The 15066-nt window shown below is 52.6% G+C and overlaps 3 protein-coding genes across 3 annotated transcripts; 1 reads left to right on the forward strand and 2 right to left on the reverse strand.

Annotated features, from left to right (window-relative positions):
• Positions 1–498: 498 nt before the first annotated feature.
• Positions 499–4339, reverse strand: orlA (putative alpha,alpha-trehalose-phosphate synthase subunit Tps2). The gene is made up of 3 exons (XM_025662477.1): positions 3614–4339; positions 1286–3530; positions 499–1168 (listed from the first exon to the last, which is right to left on the reverse strand). The coding sequence occupies exons 1-3, from the start codon at positions 4037–4039 to the stop codon at positions 999–1001; spliced, it is 2841 nt and encodes a 946-aa protein (XP_025511763.1). The 5' UTR covers positions 4040–4339; the 3' UTR covers positions 499–998.
• A 2354-nt stretch (positions 4340–6693) lies between these two features.
• Positions 6694–8256, forward strand: BO85DRAFT_491569 (uncharacterized protein; the record flags this gene model as incomplete). The annotated part of the gene is made up of 1 exon (XM_025663723.1): positions 6694–8256. One exon carries the CDS (start codon positions 6694–6696, stop codon positions 8254–8256), a length of 1563 nt encoding a protein of 520 aa, XP_025511764.1.
• A 484-nt stretch (positions 8257–8740) lies between these two features.
• Positions 8741–14397, reverse strand: pld3 (phospholipase D). Its single transcript, XM_025654090.1, has 2 exons — positions 8919–14397; positions 8741–8850 (listed from the first exon to the last, which is right to left on the reverse strand). Exons 1-2 carry the CDS (start codon positions 14321–14323, stop codon positions 8781–8783), a joined length of 5475 nt encoding a protein of 1824 aa, XP_025511765.1. The 5' UTR covers positions 14324–14397; the 3' UTR covers positions 8741–8780.
• Positions 14398–15066: the final 669 nt, after the last annotated feature.

Here is a 15066-nt window from a genome sequence, read left to right on the forward strand (position 1 = left end):
GTCGGGGGGAGGGGGAATAATACCATTGCCGATGTGATGGGTCATCCCTGGACAGGGGAACAATTCAGGATGAGTTGCCAAAGGATGGAGAAGAAAAAAAAGAGAGGGTGGGGGGGAAGAGAAAGAAAAAAGAAGATATATTGCCAATACAGTCCGGCTTCTTAGTTACTCTTCCGTACTTTCCTTTCTTTATGTATTATGTATGTTAAGCATATTCTCCGAATAATACGAAGGCACGTGCGGCGGACATCTGCCCGGCTTTCATTTTTATCTTTTTTTCTTTTTTTACTGGAACAACGTCATTGAAGTACGAACTACCAGAAAGAAGCCCCCCTGTCCTGCACTACATTTCATCGATAGGTTGTTGATACATCACTCTCCTGGTGGTAGTAGTACTAGTAGTAGTCATAGTCCTGTCACAGCACCAACGACCCATCTTGTTCTCAGTGGCAAACTTAGTACTGGCCATATTACGAGTCGTGAGCAGGAGACGAATTTGTTGAATCGTGCCCTTCATCGGGGCTCTATATTGTTCTAACGCATCATAACAATGGAAGGCATCTGCCTCTCGAGGCCGGCCCATCTATATATAGTCAATTAAAAGCACCATAAACAGGTATCCATGCTGTCTGTCTCGAGCGTCAAGCAGTCATGCTCGAGTTTTTAATGTTCAAGATCAACGGTTGGAAGGTAGGCAGGGGCTGTTGAAAAGAAGACAAGGGAAAAGACAAAGAAGAAACAAAAAAGGTAGGAGAAACCCCCATGCTGGACTCTCGCTAATGGCTGAACGACCCCCCAGAATCCAAATGCCGAATGCATACCCGCTTCGTGACGCCCTCTAACAAATCGCCGCCACCACAGCATCACCTCTACGCCTGGAATAAGAATGGCAAAAATATATATCAATAATCGCAGATGTTAAATGGAAATCAAAGGCGGGTACGCGGAGACCCTGTCCCCGCTTCGAGAAAGACCACCAGTGCAGTATTAACAGACCCTCAATACTCTTGGGAGCACGAGCTATTGTTGAGCATCGAAATGGTTTCAATCACGTCGGCGGGTTCCAGGAGATGCCAGCTGGCGGCCGTTTGCTTTGAGCTTGCACCAACAGTGACCGAGTAGACGTGGTCTTGTGGCAGGTCGAATTTCTGTAGGGCACGGAACATGTCTGTGAATGACAGAGGATTTTTAGCGAAGGTAGACTAAGATGGAATAACGGGAGAGCACATAAGGGGGGAAAGAATTGATAATAAAGAGCTGAGAATGAAAAGGAAAGGAGCCTTACCTTCATCTGTGAAGTCGTCGCCGGAGCAAAAGATAAACTCAGGAGCTTGCCCAGGGCCGGTGCCGTACTCATTGACGAGGCGAGCCGCGATGAATCCCTTGTTAACGAACGTCGGCCGAACTTCCAGGTTGGCTTTCCCGGCCATGACTTCAACTTCCCATCTCTTCCCGACGGTGTCTTCAAGCTGCTTCCGGCATTCGCGAGCCTGGAACGCTCCATACTCCGGATCCGCACGGCGATAATGCCATGTCAGGGCCACGCGCTTTCTTTCGATGAAAGAGCCCTGTGTCCGTTCTGTGAAGTGCTGGAACGTATCCATGACCTCCTTCTGCCAGCCCATGTTACTCCGTTCGGCCAGATTCTCCCAGTCATCCGAGTGGGGCTTGCGAATGAAGCATCCGTGCTCTGCACTTAGTCCTAGCTCGGGGATGTGGCCCATCCACTCATCCAAGAAGGCTTGATCACGTCCACTGATGATCCAGACCGCATTTCGTGGGTCTGCGGCGAGGGTCTTGATAGTACGCAGCACCCGATCCGAGGGGATCGCAGCTTGCGGGTCTTTGACAATCGGAGTAAGTGTACCATCGTAGTCAAACATGAATAGTCTCTTCCGAGCCCGACGGTACTGCCGCACCAGCTTGGCCCGATCGAGGGCCGGCGTTGCCACGGATTGGTCAAATGACGAGAGGTTGGTGAGGAGACGAGTGACAAACTGCTTTGACCAGGACGAGACTGTGTTTGCAGTGACGTGCTTGTAAAGCTTCTGATGCTGTGACATCTTCTCTTCCGGAGACATGGTTAGGGCTTTGTTGATGGCTCCCGCCACGCCGACGGTATCCCATGGGTTGATATGAATGGCATTGGACAAGGTCCCCGCCGTACCAGAGAACTCGGAGAGGATCAAGGGGCCATAGTTATTCTGTTGGCAGATGATATACTCCAAGCTAGTCGTGTTCATGCCGTCGCGGACCGTGGTGATGAGTCCGACATCAGCGACACGCAGCAGCGCGAAGTACTCATGGGGGGAGAGGTACTGCGGGTAGTACTTGACGGGGGCAAAGCTCAATGATCCGAACCGGCCATTGATGGTAGAAACCAGATTAGAGACCTGACTGGCAATCTTGTTCTCTTCTTTCTGCTCGTCGACGCTGGTTGGGCTGGTTACCTGGATCAGGACCACCTTATCCCGCCATTCAGGGTACCGCTCGAGGAAGACCTCGAACGACTGCAGCTTCTGGGCCACACCGCGGACACTGTCCAGTCGATCACGGCCGACAATAATCTTCTTTCCGGCATAAAGCTTGCGAATACCCAAGACTGCCTTTTCTATCTCGGCAGACCCGAAGGCTGCCTTTTGAATCGTCTTGGTATCGATACCTATCGGGAAGACATCCACTGCTACATGAGCACCGTAGGCGTCCACCCCGGCCGAGTTGGAATCAAAGCCAAGGACACGTGTACAGCAAGATGAGAAGTGACGAGAGTATGAGAACGTCTGGAAGCCGATCATGTTGGCCCCCAGGACCCCCGTAAGCACCTCCTTGCGCTTGGCCAAGCAGCGCATGAACTCACTGCTGGGAAATGGCGCATGCAGGAAGAAACCAATGTAAATGTTGGGGATGCGTTGGCGCAGCATACTCGGGACCAGGAATAGGTGGTAGTCATGGATCCAGACAATATCTCCTTCCTTGTATTCTTGCGCAATGCGGTCGGCGAAGAGACGATTCATGCGGACGTAGTCTGCCCACCACTTACGTTCCGATTTGCCGTCCGTGGGACCGTGCTGTTTGTAATGAAGGAGTGGGTAGAGCTCGCGCTCGGCATAACGCCTCCACCGACCCTGGTCGTCCAAGAAGACCGTGTCATCTGGATGTTCCGATTCACCGGTCAACCAGACCGGCACGATCTTACCATAGCGGCTGGAGCTCAGCTGCTTATCGAGCCTTTCTCGGTCCTCCAGGTCCACTTCGAAGCCGTCAAGGAGAGGATGACTGGGTAGGCGTTGGCTGGCATCCACAGGCACCGGTGCGGCAGCTTTATTGAGGGGCAAGGCCGAACCGTTGAGGGTGGTCGGCACTTTGGCACTTGTGTTGATGGGAATCTGTTGCAAAGGAATCGCTGTCTCCTGGACCGGCTCGACCTCGCCGGTCCAGCCAACGAGGGTGTGGGACCATTTCGATTCATTAGAACCAAGATAGGCCATTGAATCAAATAGAGCGGAGGTTCCCGGACGGGGTTTCAGCTCCTACAATCCCGTTCGATCAGCTAAGTCCTCTTACTGATTCCCCCCCTCAAAGTACGAGTGATCTGGTGGGGGAAGTGACTTACCCAGTCGGACCCGGGATGGAGATAGAGCTTATAGGGGATACAGAATGCAGCACTGATCACTCGGCCGGTAAGACGCAGGCTGGGGTATTGTTCGCGGGGGTCGGCGTCCAGCATGATGGGAGATTCTATCAGGCTCAGGCGGCGCAACAATTCAGGACCTGATTTGGCGTCCTTGACAGCCTGGGAGGGAGTGATGGGGGAAGTGACAGCTGGAGGGACCGAAGAAGCGTGGTTCCCCGGGGTATCAGAAAAGTAGGAAGGGGCATCGGGGAGGGTGGAGGGCTGGGTCTGTTCACCCCGCAGATCCGGGGTGGCATTTGAGGCATTCACAAACGCATCTTCGCCCAGAACATTCAGGCCAGAGCCAATGGGGCCCGGATTGGGCTGGCCATCGGGCATGGCGGCAGACCGTTGTTCGGCGGCCATGACGAAAACGGACGCGGCGGAGCGAGGAATCACAGTCAGTCAGTCAATGACAGGCAGAACGGGGACCAATCTGCAGTCAATCTGGGAGGTAGCGCAATCAGTTAGTTGCAAACCATGAAATATTAGGGGGGCAGAAATCTGGTGAATTTTGGAATTCCGGTGATAAGAAGAAGAATAAAGATGGCAACGATCGGGAGGACTGTGTTGGGTTCGGGGGAGGGGTGTACAAGGGAAAGGGCAAAAAGCGTTGAAAGTACCTTTTTTTTTAGTTTGGGAGGTGAAAAGGGAAGTGTAGATTAGGGAGGGAGGGGGGAGGGAGATAAGCTGGAGTACCTGGAAATGAATTGGTATGTATGGAGAGAGAGAGAAAGAGGGTGTTTGGTGGGGTAGCCAACAGGGAAGAGAGCGGGCCAGAAGAGAGAAGGCGGACTAGGCCATTGGGGGGGAGGAAGGAGAGGGGAGCAAAGGAACTAGTAAATGGTACTGAAAGGAAAGATGAACGTTGGCACAATGATCAATTCCCTCCGTCAGAAAAGAGAAAGAATGGGGGTTAACAAGAGTGTGACGATGAGAAGAGGGAAGGGAAGGAGGGAGAAGTTGGTTTAGTGGGTAAGAGATTCAATTATGATGTGAGAGCAAGAGACAAGACGCAAGTGGGGGGAGGGAGGGAGAAGAGACGGAGAGAGAGAGACACGGAAAGCAGGGCAGAGGGCAGCAGCAGCAGCAGCAGCAACAGCAGCCACCATTTACCACCACCAAGCAGGGAGGCGGTGAAGCGGGAACATGGAAAGATACTATGATAAGAAAGAACTATTTGTACTCACCTCCCAAGAAGAAACGATAACTATGGTAGTTGATCGTGAAAAATTGATGAAAAGCGCAAGTGATCTATCACTGGATATGTATAGTCCGACTGATTTAGGGGGGACTCGGGGATGTCGGCAAGGAAAATATCTCAGAAGTCAGAAAACCCCCGAAGTTCTAGTAGCTTTCTTTCCAACAGACTTGCTGGAACTTGATCCCAACTTCCCCCAAAACAATCCCGGAATAGCAAGCCAATCACCCCCAATCGGACAATCAAGCAACTTAATGCAGGCAAAGCAAGCCAACTACCAAAGCAGTCGTATCAGCTGGTCGGCGGTCTGTCGGCAGGGTTTGCTTATAAAACAGCCAATCCCTCATGCACGGGTTCAGATAGAAGGACGCCGAAGGGGGAAGAGAGGCAGCGAAGGGATCGAGGGGAGGGATGGGCCTAGGATGGTCCAGACTCGGCGGCGAGGGCTGATGGAAGGAAAAAGAAGGCGTATAGCGGGTGGGGATTATAGGGGGCTTAGAAAAGGAAGAAGAAGAAGTTGATGATTATTGAAACCGAACAAGGTCAGGGAAACCGGTTCCGTGTCCGTGGTGGGTTTGGTCTGCCATGGAGGGACGAAGCAATACTAATAATGGACCATGATGGCGATGATGATGATGATGATGATGTTTCTGGTGAGGATATTAGCAAGCAATGGATTGGGTCCCCGCCATCTCCATAACAGTAGTTAGTAACCCAGATATTTCTTTTTTTTTCCAGATACGTCATGATCCCCCAAACGGCAGTTCGGACGAACAGGAGGAAAAAAGGTCCACCTGTTATTCGCCCCCCTCCCCAATCTACTCCAACTAGATTCTACTATTGTGTACCACTAGAAATAATTACTACTACTCTTACAGAGCACAGCACATAATATCTCATCGATATTTTGTTTTTTCGGTAATTGTAGATTAAGGCAGGTCAGGTTAACACGAACAGGTACAGTAGTCAGTTGGCAGACTAGACAATAACCCGGGAAGTTGGGCCCAGGAAATAGCAACAGTGCCTAACCAAACCTAAATCATCTAGTCCTTCTACAGAAGTGTCTAACTCATTAGGTAGCGTGTCTTGCATCGGCCGAAACCAAGAGCAAAGCGCGCAAGAGTGTTCAGGCATGTGGGAGAAGATGCCGGATGAAACTTGCCCGATCCCTGAAAGTAGCCCATCGATATTTGTCCAGGTCATGGGATGTGACTGCCTGTCATTACGCCCGTAGAATCCACTGGGAAGATTGGGGTTATATGTAAAGGACTAAAGGTAATAATAGAAGCTAAGTTCGGGAAACAAGAAGATGAGGGCAAAGAATGGTTGAAGTCTACAATGACTCAGTGAGATCCGATTTGCAGATTTGAGATCGCCATTTCCCCGACAGGGGGAGTGTGACATGTGAAGACCTAACTAGTAACTAACCATAACCAGTCGATCAATGCTAGGGCTGGCCAGATCACGGCCCGCAGTCACGTGGGAATTACAGCGCACCTGACAGTACTAACCTTAATCGGGTAACTCATCACTAGTTCCTGTTAGTCTATCCGATACTTGCGACATTATCATCGTTCATTCCCTGCCTCGACTTCTAGCCTCGCTTCTTTCGTCCTCTTCGAAACATCCCAGCATTCCGTCCGAGATCACCCGCCCTCCTTAACCTCGATTCATTCCTATCGACTCGGGTTGTCCGGAACTCTGCGCCATCGAGTCCCAAGTATACACCCCCCCCGTATACTTTCCTTTCCTCCGGTTTATGCCCCCGGTTGCAACACTTTCTTCGCAATGCCTCCATTGCCCTGCTGAACGCGCGGTCATGCGCGTTCTTTGCTCCTCTAATCGATATCTCCTCTCCTCTTCCTCCTCGTCGGTTGCTGCTTATTTGGCCCTCTCTATATCCTCTCCGCTGAAGCCGCGATACTTCCACCAAACCCGCTCGACTTTCAAGAACCCGGCAATTTTCAAAAATAGTCTACAAAAAACCCTCGAAGCACACCGTTCCTCGAATCGAGCTAGTTTAATTCGCAAGATACCGAATAAACCAGCTGATTCTGAACAGTCACCTGCGGAGGTTGCAACAAACGATGGGCCATCGAACGGTTCCAACACAGATGTAACTTTGGGGTCTTCCCCGACCCCAAAAGGCCCAAGGAGGAAACCTCGCTCCATTCAGAAGTCCCACCCGCCGTCCCGGCCTTCATACACACCTCAGCTGATACACTGGGATGCTGACTCCAAACGGGGCCGGCCGGTTCAATGTCCATGGCTGGATGGATTGGATTCAACGAGGTCCTTCAGTGACGGCCTCTCCCAGCTAGATGCGGAGATTAAGGCACTTGAAAAATACCTCAGTCCGACCCCACCGGAGGAGGAGAGGGTTCATCGGATAACCGCGCATATAGCTGGTCTTCTGGAAGGGACTGCGCCCCGTGCCCCCTGTATCATCGGATCATGGCGAACCGGGCTAGCCATGAGCCACTCCCATCTGGACCTTCTCCTCCCCGTCCCAGACTCAATACGATCTACCGAACAGGTTCGAAAACCAAGCGCCACGCGCCCGCAGATCCTCGCTCAGCACAAGCGTCTGCTCCGAGATGTTGAACAGATCCTTCAGGACTTCCGATCCTTCAACATCGTCTACCCATCCACCGCCGTTCATCACGAGACGGGTCTCCGCATACGCTTCTCCTGCGGAGAAGACATTCCCCCCATGGTCGAGTACATTCAAGACTACCGTGCCGAATACCCCTCCGTCCGACCTCTCTACATGGCTGTGCGACTTCTCCTCGAATCCCAAGGCCTATGTGGCCATGGCCCGAGATCCCTTAAACCCGAAGCCCTAGTCATGCTCATCGTAGCATTCCTAAAGTTGAATCACGGCAAGTTCCAACGTTCTGACGGTTTAGGCGAGCGCCTTCTCGCCTTTCTCCAAATGTATGGCACCGAAGTCGATCTCACGACGACCGGAATCGCCGTCGATCCTCCGGGTACCTTTGATGCGGATACTGTCCGCTCCGCCAGCCGGATGTTCTCCAGTCAGCCGGACGAGATCCCCGCCCATTTGCGCGGTCAGCGAGCCATCATCAATATGAAGAAAACCGCCGCGTCCATGGGCAACACAGCCGCGGCTACGCGGCTATGTCTGCAGAATCCTACTAATTACTTGGATGACCTGGGCCGTTCTTGTCTTGATACTCCACAACTGCGGGCGGCGTTTGCGCGCGCTCATGAGCGTCTTCGTACGGCTCTCGATCACTGGGACCAGTGCGCGCCTGTAACTCTCGATCACAGTCTGCTGAACTCGGTTTTGCAGGTGAATTTTGACGATTTCAGCCAAGTGCGCGATCGACTTACTGTCAGGACAGTCGATTCCACGTGACATGTCACGGAATCAAATTTTGTGCTTCTTTATGAGCTACCTCTACTTTTTCGATCGCAATCAAGCATGTACTATAGCCCCTTGTATGGGAAACACCTCTATGTATATACACTCTTCCCTCAAAAGGATTAATTAACATCCAAATCTATTAGACAGTGCCCGGTGCTGCCGACATACGTGCAAGGACACCAGGATGCGTGGTAAGGTATCAGTGACATGATGACATGGAGAGAATTAAACGCCTGAATGTAGAAAACGCCCGCTTGATATGCAGTGAGCTGAAAACCACCAGCCACCCAAACATTACACGGGATGACCTCAAATGATGGTGTAGGGGTGGGAGAAGAAGTAGCTGTGAAAATCGTAGAAGAGGCGTCGGTCCAAGATGGAAAAGGTAGATCAGCCAAGTGTGAAACAATATAGTACTAAGTAGTACATTGAATGGACACACGTCGACATCGATTCAGTTGCTGCTCCGTGGTTAGCATTTGATGCGTTTGTGTCCCATTCCGGACTTGGACTTACTAGATTTCCAGCGGAGAGATCTGATCCAGCGTGTAAAGCCAATTTCCGCCCTGTTCTTCCTTTTCGAGCCTATGTGAGTGGAAAAGTCAGTAGGGTGCAACGGGATATCAAAGATGAAAGCTCAGCGAATCCCTTACCAGTCGTAGGGCCACAGAATCAAATGTCCCTGTACGTGATTCAAGAGCTCTTCAGCTCGCTGTTTGTCCATCACCTCATCTGTCGCGTGAAACTCCCGCTTTGATCCGAGCGTCGTCGCCCTTCGTCGGCGTCGTCGAGACTGACCGGTGGCATTCCGATTCAAAGCCTCGGAATAATCCACGAGCGGCGGTTCAGATCGCTGCTTCTCCAGATCTTCACCAGAAGAGCCACTTTCCTCATGTCGTCCATTTGGCATGTGCCCCGTCGCCGTCCCATCTGCTCCTTTCATCGTCGATTTCTCATTTATTGGCAAAGGCCCGTCCGAAGTTCCGTGTTCGGCATGTTGCGTGTCCGGCTTTTGACCGGCTTCTGTCGAACGAGCATTGCTCTTTTCGACTGGTGAGTCTTTGGCCTCCACTTTAGCTCCCTCGGCACTCTGAGCATGGACCGATAGAGTATGCTTGAGTCCGGAAGCTGCCCCAGCCAGGCTGGCCCCCGTTCCAGGCGGTCCGGTTTGTCTTTGGCTGGTGGGTTGGTATGCTTTGGTACTGTGTTGACTCTGCATCTCTGCAAAGTGGTCTGCATAGGCAGCATACTCTTTGTATTCTTTCCAAGACTTCACTTCGCTGTCCGGCATGCAGCGGAACACATTCCGGTAAATCTTGGTGTTCTTATCCGCTACAGCTTGCCAAGTATCCAGGTAGAAGCAGTCGATCACAGGGTCACGCATACAATCCTTGTCGATGAAGACGTGCTTTACGTCAGAAGAGAACAAGTGAGAGGACTTGATAGGGTCATGTTTATCCCGCGAAGCCGCCTGGACCCCGCTGTGGCTACTCTCGGACTCGTGCTCCACCGGCAGTGCTGGATGGCGAACAGCGGGCAATCCCTCCACGACCTGCGCCCCCTCGTTACCATGCTCCACGACGGGACTGAGACTATGATTGCCTTCTCTATCGCCACCCGCGTTTGCTCGGTGGGTATTCCGTTGTGAGGGCTGTTTCGGCTGCTGGATAGTGCCCTTGCCCTCGGATGCAACAGGAGAAATCAGGACCTCTGTCCTCGGGCCCAGGAACTCAGAATCGCGGGCATCGCCCAAGCCAGCCCCCACGGCTTTGGTGAGGTTATCGGCACCAAAGCCGTCCACGTCCTTCCTGTGTTCGGCATTTGAGGTCACTCTCGGGTCGGCAGTGAGTTTCCGGTTCGACTTAAGATTGGGGTTATTTCCCTGTTCCCAGTCAACGTCATGGTTGAAGCTGTGCATGTCTTCAGACCGTGAGAGGAATTCGTCCTGAAGCCGGTGTCGACGCTCCATCATATCTCTCTCGTCTTTCTTCTCCAGCATCAACGATTCCGAGTCGAGCTGGCTTTCGGGAGGCTTCGACCCTTCTTCGACGATTTCGATCCGGCGGAGCTCTTCCTCGGTTGCCATGGAGTGCTCCATCAGCTCATCGACGTCAATACCAAGATGTTCCCTCATGAGACGCATACGAAGGGTGTGTGGGAACCGTCCCACGAGGTAAGGGCGGCCGTTCATGGAAGACCATATCATGTCCGTATCCCGCACCACCGCCGCCACCTCCGAATCGCGAGACCCCAACATGGAGCGTTCGTTGATGTTGGCAGACCCAATTATGGCAGCTCGGTCATCAACAACCATGCACTTGGCATGGATATAAAGCTGCTCGGTGACCAATTGGTCTTGAGGGCCGATCTTTCCCCAGGTTCGAAGGCTGAAGAATTGGATGTAGTCCTCAGGTTCGATCCCTAACGCTCGCAGCCGGCCGAATATGGATGTCTCCCCACGACAAATGCTGCGATACTGACACATCATGATCAACCGGACACTCGTTCCACCCTCACTATCCACGGTGTTCTGGAAGCCCGGCATCAGTGGGATGACAATCACGGCACGCCATGCCTCCTTGTTCTTTGCTGCTCGGGTGATTCGTTCCACAAGAGCATCGCCGATCGAGTTCTCAATCTTCCGACCATCAATTTCACAGGTGCTAACAAAGAACTGGTTCTCGATGTATACAAAGTGTTCAGACTCCTCGATCAGCTTCACATAAGCATTCATAATGCTATGCTCCGTGATGTCGGGGGTCCCAGTCGACCACATACTACTCGAACGTAGGATTTGGACCTCACAGGTACCATCCAGCCCCAGGGCCTCCATATCAGCCGGTTCGAAATCTGGCGGCGGTAACAAAAATGGCGTGGGGCGTGTTGGCTTTCGCTGGCGCAAGATGTAGTTCCACCGTTGGACAAAGTGGCGCGTAAGATCTCGAGCCGGTTGTCCGACGACGTGCATGGAAATGTCATGCCAGGGCATCCTGGGAACTACATTTCGATCGTACATCTCCTCGTAGGGCTTGTCGAGGTCGTAGAAATCCTGAACACGAGGATTCGAGTAGTCCTTGCCTGGCCAGAGCTGGCAATGATCCGCATCCTTCGGTCCATCCGGGGTTTCAAACCCAGTGGGTTTGTCGTCGGTGAGGAGATGTTGTGGTGTGTCCCAACGGCCAAAGCAAAGATCGATACCTCCTACAAAAGCCAAGGTGTGGTCGATGATACAGAGCTTTTCATGGTGCGCCCAAAAGAAGGTGTTCTGTCGGAATTGATTTGGTGATCGCTGCACGAAGACGTTTGGATGAAGATCCAAGAGGGAAAACTTGGAGTATTCCGAATCGATAGGGATGGCAGAGTTGATGTTGCGATACATGATGACAAAGATCTTGACTCCTTCACGAGCTTTTCGCTGGAGAAGGCGATCTAGACGCCATTTCTGGCTGATGGCCGCAGGCCGACGCATGTAAAGCTCGGGGCTCAGCCACCAGTCATGGATGTAGATGACATCCTTCGCTTGGTTGATCGCCCGCGACACAACCCACATGTGATCACGCGCATCCACCAACCACTGTGCGAAGCACTTGTGTCGCACCGGCGCAAAACTGTCAAACCGGTTCGGCCTTGCCCAGGGGGTATTGTTAACCATGAACCGGATGGAGTCTTCGAACTGATGGAGCTGACGCTCATTCCTGGCCAGCAGTCTAAGCTTGCGCTCCGAGTTCTCGAGCCTCAATGTGTGATGCTGTGGGTGCCTGGCTGACTCTGTCGCCGATTTGGCAATCTCCTTCGCCTTTTGGTTTCTCAAGCTGACCTTTTGGGTTTGAATCTTGAAGAAAGGATCCACCAAAAACACATCATATATGTTCATTTCCTCTGGGGAGTCGACGCAGACGACATAGCTGTGCCTAACAAGGAACCATTTGGGAGAGTGTCGCTTCTTTACCATGCCCGGCGTCAGCGCGCGCCGAAAATCGAGACCCTTGGAGGACTGGATAACCAGGAAGCCTTCCTTGCCGTGATAGCTCCCTTCGGCCGCAAGACGGACACCCAGGGCTGACAATTCCAGAAACTTGCAGAGACGGTTGCTATCTGGCTTGAATATGAGGAATCGGATCAACTTCTGCAGGTAGGACTCGAGCTTTTTCCGCTGTCTTTCAGGATAGCTCTCCTTTTTACTGGCCTGCCCTCCTTCAGGAAGGCCTGAAGGCCCAGCAGCACCCTCCGCTTCTGGGTTCGTTACGGTAGACTGTCTCCGAGATAGGCCACCCGACGAACGACGATGCGCTTGCTGCTGCTTTTTGGCGGCTCTTTCATTGCCACTAGTAGCCTCCGCAGCTGTTTCGTATCCACCTTCATCCTCCTCATCCTCCATGTCGCTTTCCAACCCACGCACGCCCCTAAGATAGGGGAACGCACTCCGAGGGAAGCGCGGGAGATTTTGGGCCCCTTCAGTGTTCCGCAGCTGGATGTACTTCTGAGTCCCGAAATGCAACTTATACTTCAGGTGCAGGTTTGCAAAGTCCCTCAAGGTGCGGTAGATGATCCATTTCATCCGTGTCATGCCACTACCATACTCCAACTCGATACGGAAGACAAGATGGCGATCTCCGGAGTGAGAATCAATCTTGCTGTCCGTGACCCGCACCTTGAGCTGCTCCAGAAGAATCGGAATTCGCTTGCTACCGTGTTCATCTCGCTGGAACATGCTGGCCAATATCAAGGCGGCCGGCACTCCTGAGGTCAACTCAGCGAGTAGCTCTGCCGACTTAGCATGGTCTACTGTATTATCCACCTTGCGTCGCTGTCCGATCAACTTGAGACCTGCCTTTATCTGCCGCCACCTTTGAGCACTAAGGCTCGAACCGCGGTCAGCCCGATGACGCCTCCAGGGTGGTGCCGTTCCTTCTGCATTCTCAGAAGGTCCAGCTAACCCAGTCAGCCGTCTCAGGTTGCTTGGTCTTCTTTCCTCTTGATTTGCTGGCGCATCTATTTGGCGCCCACTGTAAGTAAGGCCCCGCGCGTTAGCAAGCCAGGCACTTTTCCGTCTCCATGCAGTATCCCTATTTAGGCGATCACGACCTTCGTCTTCTGAGACACCCTCACGATGTTGAGGTGTGAAATCACCGGTACTGCCCCGTCGCGGAAAGAAGTTGGGGCGATAATTTTCAAAGGGGGAAAAGGAGGTCGGTAAGTGGAAGGACGGCCGGCTGGTGAATTTGGGGGTATTTGGCTGCGATGGGGGCACCGAATCATCCTGCTGCCGACGACGTGGCTGCTTCTTCTTCTGTTTCTTCTGGCGGGCCCGTTGCTCCCCGGCACTCTCTTCCGCGTCGGCATCAATATCGCTCCCCTCCTCCTCCAAAGTGTTCGGAAAGCGAAATTCCCCTCTTTCTGAGCCAGGGGTTGCTAGTTCATTGTTCGTAGGTCGGAAATCGTTCAGCGTCGCACCGCTCGCCGAGCGAGTATGAGAGGTAAACGAGGGCGAGGCTGCGAAAGACTTCAACTTTGTCAGCAGGGATTGTCTACCCTTCAGGCCCGCATCCGCATCATCGCCTTTGACCGAAGGTGGCCTAGACGGAGATGGCTCAGCAGTATCAACCTCCGGAGTGTCTTGAGTAAATTGTACGCTTGGGCGGCGAGGCGAGGCAGATGATCCCAGGGCTGAAGTTGGCGACTTTCGGCTCCCGGAATTTTGCTGGTTTGCCGTTGCATCGTTCGGTTGTCGAAGGCTCAGCGAGGCCGCTTTGTTGGTGGGACTGGCATTCGACATTTCCTCCTCTCCAGAATCGCCGGCATGCTCTGCGCGCGTCTTTCCTTTTGTGTCGGATTGAGCATCTCCCACACCTCTGACCGTTGACGAAGCTTCCACCTGATCTCCGCCATCAACTCCATCCGCTCTGTCTGCGTCATCCTTTGTCGAGGAAGGGGAGGGAAGCGGCGATGACAGCTTCAAGCTGTCCAACGACATCGGTTCGGTTTGTCTCGAGTAATACCGATTGGGGGTGTTCTCAGAGCCCCTCGATTCCGAGGGATTGACCGTAGAGTCGGTCATACTGCGTAGAGGAGCGCAATGTCAGTTGGGCAAGCAAGATGGCATTCAGGGGTGGGAGGGGATTTCGAGGGAAAGAAAGCAAGAGCGCGGGGAAGAGCAGCGTACATGCGGATCAAAAGGATCCTGTTGGAACGGGTTTCGGATCTTCAATTAGACGGACATTCTATATCTATTACACAGCAGCCGGGGGACGGAACAATAGACCGATCGGCAAGATCAAGCAGTAAAGAGATATTAAGGGGATAGTCGACAACACGGCCGAAACGTCTGGACGTGAAACTTGAAAGGAGCGTTGGGTTTAGCAGCGACAGTGGTTAGCCGCGGTGGAGTCCGCCCCATAGAAGAAGCGCAGGTCTGACTGGAGACGGAAGGCCCGCTTTGGCGCAGTTCTGCTGGTTCTGGTCGGCTTGGGACACGGAGGAAAGGGGGATGGATCAATCATTCAATCAATCAATCAATGAATCCCTTATGAGAGATCAGAATGGGGCTGCTTTGCACCTGCATGACCATCTACTAGTACAGTAAGCAGTTAGTTAGTTACTTACTTGCAGTAAGTAGGTACCCTCCGTTCGGCCTCGGCTGCAATAAGTGCTACCCCAAGTATACAGTAGGATAAATAATAGCTCCCTCAAGAAGAAAGATGGAAGAGAAGAAGTCAAGGTACCCTTTCCTTCCTTCTTGCTTTTGAGGAAATTCCTTGAAGAAAGAAGAGAAGAGACCGCTAAGGTTCAGCGGGCCTACAA

The sequence above is a fragment of the Aspergillus piperis genome (genome assembly GCF_003184755.1).
Source record: "Aspergillus piperis CBS 112811 unplaced genomic scaffold BO85scaffold_21, whole genome shotgun sequence".
NCBI lineage: Eukaryota > Fungi > Ascomycota > Eurotiomycetes > Eurotiales > Aspergillaceae > Aspergillus > Aspergillus piperis.

Excerpts from the sequence above, each read along its gene's own strand:
- pld3 (XM_025654090.1), bottom strand. The coding sequence starts at position 14,323 with ATGACCGACTCTACGGTCAATCCCTCGGAATCGAGGGGCTCTGAGAAC. Across the intron at positions 8,851-8,918 it reads ATTCTGTGGCCCTACGACTG|GCTCGAAAAGGAAGAACAGG; the intron begins GTAAGGGATTCG and ends CCACTCACATAG.
- orlA (XM_025662477.1), bottom strand. The coding sequence starts at position 4,039 with ATGGCCGCCGAACAACGGTCTGCCGCCATGCCCGATGGCCAGCCCAAT. Across the intron at positions 3,531-3,613 it reads TCCATCCCGGGTCCGACTGG|GAGCTGAAACCCCGTCCGGG; the intron begins GTAAGTCACTTC and ends ACGGGATTGTAG. Across the intron at positions 1,169-1,285 it reads CGACGACTTCACAGATGAAG|ACATGTTCCGTGCCCTACAG; the intron begins GTAAGGCTCCTT and ends TGTCATTCACAG.